This window comes from Balearica regulorum, chromosome 2 (genome assembly GCF_011004875.1).
Source record: "Balearica regulorum gibbericeps isolate bBalReg1 chromosome 2, bBalReg1.pri, whole genome shotgun sequence".
NCBI classification, from domain to species: domain Eukaryota; kingdom Metazoa; phylum Chordata; class Aves; order Gruiformes; family Gruidae; genus Balearica; species Balearica regulorum.
The window spans coordinates 143,271,143-143,284,425 of NC_046185.1; the positions used below are offsets into that span (position 1 = coordinate 143,271,143).

At 39.0% G+C, this 13,283-nt stretch overlaps 1 protein-coding gene across 5 annotated transcripts in view; it reads right to left on the reverse strand.

Annotated features, from left to right (window-relative positions):
* The window catches only part of CDK14 (cyclin dependent kinase 14), a 320,956-nt gene that overhangs the window by 249,662 nt on the left and 58,011 nt on the right, over positions 1–13,283 (reverse strand). The window contains exon 1 of one of the 5 annotated variants that reach the window (XM_075746220.1): positions 4,967–5,094. The exons of 3 other annotated variants lie outside the window; for them this stretch is intronic. Coding sequence is in view for 1 of the 2 variants with exons in the window: in XM_075746219.1 (XP_075602334.1) it covers positions 4,707–4,781 (75 nt within the window). In the remaining variant the exon portion in view is untranslated. Of the gene's footprint in view, positions 1–4,706; positions 4,891–4,966; positions 5,095–13,283 lie in introns of those variants that run through there. One more of the 5 variants, XM_075746219.1, reaches the window with a different exon arrangement.

Consider the following 13,283-nt stretch of genomic DNA (forward strand, 5'->3'; position numbering starts at 1 on the left):
CATCTTGAATCACTTTCAATGAACGACAAATCCCAAGAATCAAATTGGTCAAAAATCACAGCTATTGTTAAAGTTAGAACATCAGTGAGTCCTCCATCCTTACAACACATTAAGTTTCTTATGAAAATATTTCACAAAACTGTGACTGACTGCAGGTATTTTGCACGGCTTTTCCTGCACGGCTGCCTACCAGCAGTATAATCACATTTTATAATTATATAATTTTATGTATATCTGAACTACTTTGCCAATTACAGGGAATTCCTTGCCAACTTGAAAGTTACGACTGGTGGTTTCACCGCTTTCCTGGGCAGCAGAAAAACCAACCACCCCCATCACTAAGCTGTAGAACTTTCCAAGACAACTCTTCAGCATGACATTAAAATAACATTTCTACAGCCTATATTTAACAACGGAACCCATTTGTTCATTAAAAACCCCCCCACTATTTACAGGGAAGTCTGGGCAAGCATAATTTACACATATTCACTACAGGTTTAAAAATATTTTCTTTGCACTTACACAAAGATTTAATAAACTGGAGAGGACATATTCAAACATACTAAGCCTGTAGACTGAAAAGCATCAGAAATGAATTAAATGAAGCTGAGCTTTCACAATATATAAACAGGCATTATGCTTTTTTCTAGTGGTTTTATTTCCTCACTGCTCACTCAGCAACATTTGGTATTTTCCTCTTCAGACAAACTGTATACAATTTAGTATTAAATTACAAGCATCCTACACAGCAAAACTGAAACACAACTAACATGAGTCCTATACAATTTCCAGGATAGAATGATACAGGCTGGGTCAAAAGCTTGCTGATACAATGTTTGCTACTAGCTTAGATTACTTTACATTTCTATAAAGTCTAGCTGAACTTTATCACAGATCTTTTTCAATCAGAAGCTGCAACAGATCTAGTCAGCAGGATGAGAAAGCAAGTTCTACTGTAAATTCTAATAATAAATTCTAAATTTTTTTGCAAAACATAACAAAAATCCCCACCCACATTTTTTTACACCATTTCTGACTAGCACACCATCATAAAGTATGACAATTGACAGATAAAACTGCCTGCTTCTACATTCTCTGTGGGCCAGTCCAGAACTGATATAGGAACTTCAGAGAAAGCCCATCCACTCAGAAATATGATAAACAAAAGAGTAAGATCACAATACTACTTCAGTTCACCAGCAATAGAGGGAAAAGCCCAAAATTTACTTTTACAAAGGTAAAATGCTCTGTTTATGCTGTTGATTCAAAAATATTATAATACAAAAGCACCCCCCCTGAATTCAACATCCAACACTATGCTAAACTGCTATTTCACCACTTGCTTCTTGCTAAATTGTTACATCCAGTATTATACATAGGCTTATATCAGGGAGTGGAAGGGAAGATATCAGTGAAAAATATGCCATGCGTGAAAAAAGATGCACATAATCAATTATTCTGACAATATACAATAAACTTATCTCAAAAGCAAAAAGTAGTCATGGAAAGGTATTTACTAAACTATACCAAAACCCAGAAGTCATCATGTACATGGAAGAAGCACTTCATGACTGATGGAGCTGCTGCTGGGAGAAGTTGTCCTGACATCAACGTTGTGATAGCAGGATTAAAAACAATGAAGACATTAAGAGTCTGTTCCTTAACTACCCAACTTTCCATTCACGTACCTTCCTGCCATGGTACCGAAAGAAAAACCTAATCAAAGATGTTGGAAGCCAGTACAGACCTATCTAAGGGAACTCAAGCTCAGAAAACACAATATTTAACCTGTTCTTTCCAAATTAAGAACACCAGCTACATTTTTCTTTCATTCAGAAACAACCTTTGGAGCACTCGTATCACAGTCTCTCTGTTGTTTCAATTAATATTTGCTAGGATACTCTCCTTCATTTCAACATGGTTTGTAAGCTGTAATTATCATTGTATCAGTACCTGAAACATTGAGGAAAATTTTAACCCTAGTATTATCAAACCTGAATTACAAATCATGTATAGCACCGCCTGACAGCTGAATATTTTTGCCTTGCCAGGAGTTCAAAGGGAAATAACCTCAACAAAGCTGTCTGGATCTCCTTGACAGCTCCGGTGAGCTTTAAGTGGCACATCTAGTCTCACGTTCATGCAGAAGTCACCAAATATTTCCCTCTGAAGGCTCACCTCACCCAGGCTGAGCGTTCGCACAAGCTCTCACCCCAGCAAATTCCTACTAACCAGGCAGGTCATGCCAGGCCAGCATACCAAAACCTGCATGGGACAGCCACCTCAGTGGTGGCCAGCACCGTGCCAGGATTTCCCTTAAAGCACGAATTAATCCCTTACCTCAGCAGGTGGAGAGCCCAGCGGAGCTGCGCGACTCACTCTGCGGTGCCCACGGCAGCTACTCCTTGGGATGGAGTGGGCATCTTAATGTCTTTGTACCGCAGCCTAGTCGCAGACCCTTGTAATAGCAGTCTCCATTTGCTCCTCTGTGGGGTCTCTGGGAGAAATAAGAACTGCCTGCCTCAGACTGAGTACCTACTCACAGGTTGGCTTTTTAAATAGCCCACCTGAGCTTACAGTGTGAGGGGAAAAAACATTAAAAACTGTGTGTGCGTTTGGGTTTAGGGATTTTTTTTTGTTTGGTTTTGTTTAAGATTTATGCAGGAAAATAGCTAAAAAGAGATAGTTAGGTGACCATTTTTGCTATAGGACTTCAAAGGCTGGCTAACCTCCTTACACTAAATGTAACATATTGATGATTTTTAGCCTGCTCAACTCCAACTTTTTGAAGTGTCTTTCTATCTAGAGTCGGAGACATGAAGGAGACTACGGCAAACATTCACTCCTCAGGTAAGCCCTTATCTCCTGCTGTGACAGACCTCAGCCTCACTGCAAAACTGATCCACACAGAGAAGATTGTAATCTTTATAGAGCACTCGGCACTAACTGCCTATGAAACTCTGTACTTCTTACATTTCCCATCTGCATTCTTAACTTTTGGGCACATTGTCCACATTATATGTTATTCCCCCCCCACACGCCCAGTTGATTTGGGATCTGCGTTTAACTAAATATTACCATAGGGAACATTATTTATCCATAAAAATGTCCAAAACGTTCCTGATTTCTTAAGGTCTAACTAAAATGGGAGAACTCCAGAGACAGTAGTAACACAACAAACATTGCTGCTGGTTTTACATTTGGGGAGAAAAAACACTTGGAGGAAGAAAGCTGGTGGAAGCAACAACTTTCACCTATGTATGTAGATGAGGAAATATCACTGAAAAATATCACTAATATCCTAATTTAAAATATACTTTAAAAAAATCACACATCCCTAAGAGTTTCTGGACTTTCATTCTTTATATAACATGAGAGCAAAGACAAATGTTTGGATTACTTCTATGCATTAAACAATGGCAAATGCACTGAAGGTTTGCAATTTATTAATAGGTATGACAGTATAAGCAAAGAAAAACTTCCATAAAAAATGCTTGCAGCTGAAATAATTATTGTAAGAGAAACATTCAAGGTTGTTCTTGACCAAAAAAAAGCATCTCTTCTTTCTGAGACAAAACTATGCAAATCAAGTTTGTATAAAGTATGAAACAGCCCACTTCACATCACTTACATTGCAATGTAGTGTCACACATTTAGAAAATATTTTTTACATAAGGAACACCAGCAAAATAACAATGACACCTTCAGAAAATAAATGAGATAGATAGGACTGAACCTTCCCCTTTAATCATATTCAGTGACTGAGAAGAAAACCTCCTTAACTGGCAAATACAGAAAAAGCAAACATGAACCGCTGTTAGACTAGCCATTTGATCCAACATTGATATATAACTGATCTTTGCTTGGAGTATAATTCGCATACTGCATAAAGTATAAACATGCTCCTCTAGAAATAAAACCCTCTGCTTTTACCCTTAACTAGTAATAGCAAAACCCATATTTCATCAGTCTACCATTACTACCACAGTTGGTTTACTTTAAACGCTAGAACACATGGTGAAATTTTTTTTCGTTCAGTTCCACTGGGTTTGTGTTGAGATTAATCTATGGCTTGATCTACAACTGAAACACACTAGCTGTTAGTTAAGTCATCAAAAAGACTTCAAATTATTCCATAGAATGGCCACGTTTTAATCTTTCTGTCTTGCACTAATGATAACTGCTGCTTTTTTCCTCCTCTCTTTCCCTGAACACGCTGCTGCTGCTCTAAGCTTTCATACATTGAAATATTCCACTAAGATCCAAACCGCTGCCAACACACTCCTACATAAGCATTCAGGAATGACTATTTAAAATGACTACCTCACTTTTTGTTTTATTAAATAAAGACAGAATGCAAGAGAAATAAAATAATCACAGAGGTTAACAAGGCAAAAAGATACTCTGACATCCATGACATAGCATGCATTTATAAAGGATCATTTTAATTTTATCTTCTGCCACCAAGCAAGTCTGTAACTGATAAAGACATTTATTCAGATCTAGCAAGATGCACAGACTTGTTAGCAGAGATGAAAAAGTGGCTGATCACGTCCTTCACTCACTCGTCCCAGAGGGCGTTCAGCCAAGCATATATCGGAAAAAATTGCCCATACTATCCTCTTAATACAATAATAAATAAGGTTTCCGGAGAGAGAAATACAAAGCTGTACCGAGAAAAGCATCGCTTTTAAGCCTTCCCCTACCTTTTCCCTGATATTTACAAACCGCAGGCAGTGCTGCCGGGGAGTCTCACCAGGGTGGCTGCCGAGAGGTCTCATGTGGCGTTCCCAGCTTCCCACCGCCTCCCTCTGCCTGGATTTTAAGCATTCCCGAGAAAACCCATCCTGACATGCACAGAATGAACCCTGCTCAAGTTGGAAGCATGTGATAACTAGGCTTCAGGTTGAAACGGGAAACCCCAGCCCCCAATTAATCCCAGAGATTTAAACAAGCCCCATCTTACCGTTTTGCTGTTGCCCAGATCAGGTTCGATTCACCTGCAACTCTTTGGCATCTCTCTAGCAATGTTAGTGTTTGCAGTCAGGCCGGGCTCATTCAGCAACTGAATTCACAACATCTTTCTGCACTAGCAAGCTGAAATGGTACGGCTGTACTACAGCTAAGAAAGGGGGAAATCTAAAGCAGAAAACAAAGAAATCCCTCAAGACAGGGTAATCCCAGTGGAATAAAATATAAAAGGTACAGATGAGCACCGAGGGTACAATATTTCTCTGTCTAAATTTCACCAGCAATGCCATGCTCTTCCTAAAAAGATTTTTTTTTTTTTTTTTAAATATATGATGGACTTGCCTGTGGAGTTCCCAGAAAGGCAGAGTATCCAGGCTCTGCAGCAGCATTGCAGCCAAAGTAACCATGCATATGCTATCTAGGCAATTTACAGCAGTCTTTTTGAAAAGATATTGATTTACAATGTAGCACTGCCTCAACCCAATACAGAACTGCAGCCAAAATACCTAATGGTGATTTCATAGGAATTAAGGAAAAAAAAATCAACATTCAATCAAAAGGATGTAACAAATCATCCTCAATTCAATTATGTCCCAGAACTGAAGGAAACCAGCAAGTTCTTGAGTGACAAATGACATTAAAGCCATAATGTAAGGGCATCTGGAAATAAGCACTACAAATGCCACTGTCCACTTTTACAGAAACAACATGAAAAAGCATTTAAAAATGTATTGAGCCAAAATATGAACTGTGAAGTTAATTCTAGCATTGTAAGAATGAAACGTAGTATTTAATTTATGAACATACAAAATACGCAAAGCTGTGAGTAAGTGACAGACACCTGCTCCGTGCTGGGAAGGCGTTGCTGAGCCCAAGTGAGCTTGGGTGTGGTAGGAGGGAAAAGAGGGCAGCAGGAGCAAACCCTCAAGGAGGGCTTCTCCAAAAGGGAGGCAGCGAATCTCCTCCATCTCCTACTCCTACAGCAGCCCCTGCTGGCCTGTGCTTCAGATGGCTCCTGGCTCCCCAGAAACCTCCGGGGGTTGGGGGAGCGCTGGACAGACTATGGCTAGGACAGAGAACAGTGGTGTGCAGAAGTGAAACCTTCAGGAGAGAAAGAACACAGCTCAACTGAGATGACATCTTGAACACATAGAAATATTTTTCTTCTTTATGTAACGAGGAGGTGCGGTGGAACTAGCATGTGAAACACAGCCCTGGTTCACAGCCTGGGTAGCCCCAGTGACCCACATCACGAGACCATCATAAACAGACTCCTCTGTAGAGTCCCACTTAGAAGAAAGCATGGCATGCTTGAACCCCACACATTTGCTTGAGTCCCACCAGAGTCACCAAGGCTTAACCACATGCTTAAATAGTTCTTGATTCAAGGCTCACGGCCAAATCCAGCACAAATGGCTTCAGTGATGATAAAAATTGAATGGCATGAGCAAATTCCACAAGATGTCCCCAAAATTAAGCAGCACTTGTTATTTTTTTCCCCTCATCTACTTCCCAACCTTAGTCACAGGGGCATATTCCAGAAAACTATTCAGTTTCTTAGCTTGGTTTTTAAGCAGATAGATAGAAAGGTTTCATTTCGCCTGAAAAAAACAAAAAGATTACTTTCACTTTGTAGGCAAAAATTTTATTCTCAGGTGTCTCAAACATGAAAAAAAGCTTCCACGTGAAATGATGAGAAAATACATTCAAAACATTTACATTTCTTGTCCTTATTCTGTCAACATCAAATTGGTCTGAGGGTAAGGGTGAACAAGACAGTAGGATCCTCAGATACAAAATAGCTAGTGAGTAAGCACCTGCAGAGATCAATATGTACCAAAAGCGAGGCACTACATTAAGGAAGAAGTGGTGGACAGCCACGGGGAAAGGGAACACAGAAGGCAGAGAAACAGGGAATTGCATTCCAGAAGCAAGCAAGGTGTTGGGCCTGGGCACAGAGACAGAAAGCAAGCCAAACTGTCCACAAAGTAATGGGATCTAACTCAAAGAAGCCAAACCCTCCCACATTTTAAAGTTAATTATTTTTACTGCATTAAAAAAAAATCTGCATTTATTGCATCAAAGTCCTTCTTGTTGCCTTTGACATCCCTCTCCAGATGCAGTTCCAGTTGGGCTTTGGCTTTCCAAACTACACCCCTGTGTGCTCAGACAATGTCTCTGTATTCCTCCCCAGTTACTTGTTCCCACTTCCACCTTCTGTGTACTTCTATGTTTGAGAATTCTTAGGAACTCCTTGTTCATCCATGCAGGCCTCCTAGCATTTTTGCCTGACTCCCTACTATTCTCTCCCCCTCCTTCCCCTGTGCTAGCCCCATCGCTTCCCCTGCTCCCAAGCCCATTTGCTGACTGTGGTTGAACACAACTTGGCTGGAACACAAACATGTGTTCTGCTGCTGCCCATGGTACCTCAAACCAGATTGGGAAACCTGGCTGGCAGGCAAAGTCAGTCGAGAATTACACCTGGAATTGATGGACCACACAGAGCCTCCTGTACCATGGGACTGGTTTGTTTTCCAAGGGGGTGGGAGAGTCACTGAGCTAAAAAAAAGTTTCAATAAAATACAAAAAGAAAAAAAGAAAAAACTAAAAAAGGGGGGAAAAAAAAGGAAAGAGGAAAAAAGAGGAAAAAAGAGGAAAAAAAGAAGTCAAATACCCATGAGTTTGAGATTTAAAACTCTGCACAGAAACCAGCTGCAAGTAAAAGCTCCAGATTATCAGTACTCTAAATCATGCCACTGCTTTTGTGCCAGGGCAGACTCTAAAATGCTCTGTGGCGCTTGAGAACAATTTCTCACATATAAAGAGGCATCTTTGGAGCTTTTCAAGATAATAGATACACCGTCATCTGCAAATTGCTATCCTTAAAACAGACTGATTACACAATGCCACAGCTCTGATGATGGTCAATTAACTAAACATGCAAACCATCATTTATTAATACTGCATAGTGAAAAGAGTGCCAGTAGTTACCTTGTGCTCTGTGTGGTCATACTACGTACTGTTCAATTATAACTTGTGAGTAATGCCCTATTTCCATTAGTCTACATTAAATCATCTAAAGGAGAGCAGGGGAAAGCAGAAGCAAGGGAGAAAGAAGGCCAGCTGTCCCCCCCTCTCCAAGAAGTGATAACCACATGCAGTAATTTGTACAAGTATTACATGCCTGCATAAGCCTATTTTCTCCTTATAGAAGAAACTGCATGACTAAGGAGAGCCACTTCTCGACATATACCTTGCCATTTTGAGAACTGCAGATTGAATATATAATATTCATATAATATTTCATAAAAATTGATTTGACAAGATGCTTAACAAGTTGTACTCAGAAACAGAGGACTGAGTGGGACAACACCTGTCCAAGTCCAGTTGAGTTCCCTGCTATCACAGGCGATCACAAGATATGACCCCTTTCCTAAATTAGTAAGTTTGGGTTTAGTTTGAAGTCAGAATACATAGAGTACACAAGACATGACCTTAAAAAAACAACCCAGCAGTGACAAAAATATGCTGAATGCAAAGAAAATCATTTTTATCTTAAGATGGCAAGTGAAGCAGTGGATAATATTGCAGAGTGGAATGCGTGACAAGTTATTCCAAGTACAACATGCTGTTAAACTTGCTTCACAAAACCAATATTTGAACTATACCATCTGTATTATCTGCTATGGTGGGACTTCCCTTAAAAAGTCACTATCTGAAATAAAATGCAACGTAACACAGTGCCAATTATTTTTGCAACTTTTAAGACCAAAAAAAGAGATTTTATGGGTTTATAGATTCAAGTCAAGTATGCTTTGCATTATTAAGAATGTTTAAAGTGCCAGTTCAAAGGGAACAACAACATGGAGAACATTGCGTAATGATTTTACACATTTAAAAAATACTTCAAATCAGTCTAAATACTTTTTCAACTCAGTGTAAGCATTCTTTGCATATAAAAGGTTAATGCAATGACTTTGGACAACTATGCTCTTTCTGTGTAATAGGAAAATCTAACTCCAACATTCCAAGCAAAGCCACATCTTCCTGTGAACACTAATACAGTTACACTGAGATTGTTTTATTTCTTATTGATACTTCTGTGTTCCTTGCTATGCTGGCAAAGACCTCATATAAATAAAATAATCCAGATGAATGAAACACATTGGTGCAGTGAATCTATGATAAGAATTTGAATTTGGTGTCTTAACTTGATTTAGGATTTCCTCTTAGGGAAGCTGAATACTATTTTCCAAGCCTCACTTTTTTTTTTCAGCTCTTAGTTAACGCTAGTATATAAGGACTATTCTAAAGAATTCTGTTAGCCCTAATTATTAGCCCAAAGTACTTAAAGTGAAGAAATGCAAAGGCCCGAGGCAGTCAGATCTGCAGTGTGATCAGCAGCTGATACACACAGATACCAGATGCAGAGCTCAGACAAGGGATGGAATTTCATAATTAGTCTACTTTAAAGATGAGAGCAGATCTATAGGCTTTTCCACTGGGGGTGGGCATCTAGCATGGATGCAAAACAGCACTCCAATACACCCTACCCTGCAATAACAATGCATGCCTTGCTATACAAAAATAAACAGTCTTCTCCCAGCCCCATCTCATTCATACTTGCAAAAACCAAACTCAGCTATTACACATAGACAGAATGCTATCTCAGCTAGTACTGTTTTCATGCCTTTATAATATATTAAAATTACGCTGTAAAAAAAGGCCTATCTGGAAAGCGTATGAAGCCTATACCAAGTGTCAGGTAAAACAATCTGCATCTTGTCTGCCTAAATTCCTCATCCCCAACTGAAAGACAGTAAGTGATAGCAGAGCCATTCATATTCAGCATCATAGAGCTACGTGTGCTGTCAACAGTAGCAACATTTCACTACAGAAATGGAGGTATCTTTGAAATACATGAATAAAATTCTAGACAAAAAAATGCACCATAGTGCCTGATGTACCCGTATTTACACATAACCTCACGTTCAGGTGCTAAGTCTTAATGTTACTAACATATTGCATACAAAGCACCACAACCTAGACTACCCAGGAAAAAGAAAAAGAAAAAAAAGGAAAAAAAAAGAAAAAAGAAAAAAGGAAAAGAAAAAAAGGAAAAAGGAAAAAGGAAAAAAGACATTTAAATCAACATCTCAGTCAATCATTTTTCAAAACACCACAAAAAACTCAAGTGGTATAAAATTCAAATGCATGCACTCTGTCTGGAAGGTGATAACAATCAGTAAGGTAGCTTAGTGGAGTAGCTTTAAACTAACCCATCTACTATGACAGACAATTCCTAAAACCACATAGCTGACAATATTCATATATGCAATACAGAAAAAAAATAATAAAAATCTAGCTAATCAGGAAAGGGTAGTAATATTTCGATGACACCAATTTTAATGATGAATAGTAGAGACACAGTTTACGAAGTATTTCTTTGGAGAGTTATAAAGAATTACCAATAGCTTTTTAATATGTACCAGTATAATCCCCAGGGAAGAATCCCTGAAAATATTTCCTTTTCAAGTTACATATATTGCTACAGCTGATCTCATACAAGGATGAAACTCAGTGATCTCCCATTTCAAAGTCATCCATAGAATTATAGCTAGAAGAAGAAAGCTTTCTATAAATGAATTAAAACTTAACACAAAAAGATGAGTTCACCTTCATCTTTCTCAAGCTTAAATAAGTCATGCACTGAAATTCTTGTCTTATTTGAAAGCAATGGAATTTAGCTTCCCTTCGTTTTCCCTTTGAGATACTCACATGAAAGGCTTTGTGGGTTTGTTGTGTGGGGTTTTTTTTATTTCACCCGATATCTTTCTACAATGCAATGGAAAAACACCAACTCATTTTTTAGTTAGAAAACAAGATTCATGCACAAAATGTAGGCCATTGCAGTTAAAAAACCCCACAAAGCCAAATCAACCTCCACATTCCTATGATGTAGAAGCTAGAATAAGTTACATGCTTACACTGCCCACTTTGAAAAATCTGTATCTATGCTACTCTTCTTGACTAAGTGTTGTTCCTTTGAGCCACAATTTCAGTCCTGAAGGCTTTTTCTATCTGCTAAGCTTGCCACGCAATCAGATGGTGAGTTCCTGTTATGAGAACAGTAATGCAATCATCTTCAGATGAGAGTAGCTGTTGACAACTCTTGCACTGGAACTGAACTACCAACATGCAAGTGAAAGACTTAACTTCACCAGCACTGTTCAGCTGTCTCTAATCCTCCCTTACAGGCTTCATTAACAAGGATAATCAAAATTCAAGGTGAAAAATCTTTAAGGTGAAAAATCACTGAGGATCATAGTAAAAGATCATGTGATCTACAAATTCAAGTTCCACAGGCCAAAGCCCTGGTGTCTCCTGTGGAAAGGGTAGAAGTTATATGGAAATAAGCAGCCAACAACTTGATAGCCTTAAGCCAATCTAGACTATGAAATGATGAAACTTTGAAGGCACTCCAAACGTGAGATATGGCCAACTACCTCAGGCCTCATCTAGATTATTGTCAGAAAATTAATTAGAACTCTCAAGAGCTTCCTCTGTGGCCTCTACAATACACACAGAAACTACTTTTACAGAATGTCAGACAGCTTGAGAAGGTGGCTCTTGGATTGCCTTGCCCAAAATTTAAGCTACTTCAAAATTTAATTTAGTATGTATTTTCTCAATGAAAGACAAGGAGTCTTGAGGTGAATACAACTGTTCCATTAAGTAAGGATGATTCTTTTGGCATTGAAAGAGGTTGATGGACTACCTGCAGAAGAGTGAGGACTGTTCTTTAAAAAAAATCTAATAAAGTACTGACCTAGAAACCACATGAGAAATAGATCTTCTTTCACTGGCATTCACAGTAAGAGGGAATTGAGGCATGGTGACAGTTCTTCTTGTCTTCATTCTCTCATGTAGGACTCTGAAGTACCCCAAATGAGTGAACTCAAGAGATTTAAATGACTGCATTTAGTTGAGGTTTGCCCACATACACCTCCAGCAGAATCCTGGCAGAACAATTTCCCTAAGTTCTGACCTTCCTGAAATTTGGTATCCAAATACCCAACCTGAAGCGGGGAGGGAATCTCACAAAATACCTTCTCCAGGCAGTTGGTTCTGAGATTATTCAGAGATAACTGCAACTGTTAATAAAAGAACTTCACAACAATGACATTTAATCCTAAATATGGTGTTATGTGGTATGAGATAATTTCAGCAGTTATTCCAGGCTCCTCACAAGTTATGCTGGTTTTGGCTGGGATAGAGTTAATTTTCTTCATAGTAGCTAGTATGAGGCTAGATGTGACAAACGTCTAGGCATCATGCAAATCACAACGCTTGTCAAATCTGAAGATAGCAAAACACTAGGTTAGATGATAGTGTGCTATCATTAAAGAAGTTGCTGAGAAAAAATTAAATAGAAACATTCAAGTAAAACCTGATTTAGGAATACTGTTTGTTCTCATGATCAAATATGAGAAGCAGCTGTGAGGAACATCTCCCCTCCTTCCAGCTATATTTGTCTAGAATGCTGCACTACCTAATGGACAAGGGTTTCATTGCAGTCAACCATACCCTTGTTCTTTACTAATTAACTTGGCACAGAATGATGTACATCAAAAAGGCATGTCAAACCTCTACTTGATGTAATGCTGAGTCAAGTGCTCACAGGAAACAAACAGCAGAACTCAGGTATTGCACTAATAGTTAATCTGTTCTTTGGTTAAATACAAAGTGTTGGGTTTGACCTATAAAACTCTTTACCAGTTGGGTCACTAGCCTCTTGCAGACTGCTTTTCTTGTCCTGTTTTATCTCAGTAATTCAGACAAGAGGGTTGCATTCACCTGGGCATTCTCACTGAAGGGCACTTCAGTCCAGAAGTTGATAAAGCTTTAATGCATGTTGAGCAGCTTATCTATTTTCCCAGGACATCTCAGGAGAGAAATAGAAAGCATCTCAGGAGGGGTGAGCTGCTGAAGACAGAAAACTTCAGAAAGGACAAGAGAAAAAAAGTCTCTTCCTTGTACTATAAAAACTGTCTCTAAAAAATACAGTTAGTGGTAGCACAGCTGCTGCAGCTTACATGTTCACAGAGCACCCATTCTCACAGAAAATTCCACCTAAATGTTCTTTTCCTCCTCAGACCACATCTTTCAGCATCTCTGGAGCTGGACCCCATTAGACTATGTTCTTAAATAGACCCCCTGGAGATAACTCTGCCCTACCATCTTCTTGTGAAGTAGAAGAACATGGATTTTCATGTGATGGAGCACACAGTGGCTACACAGAGGGCTGGAAT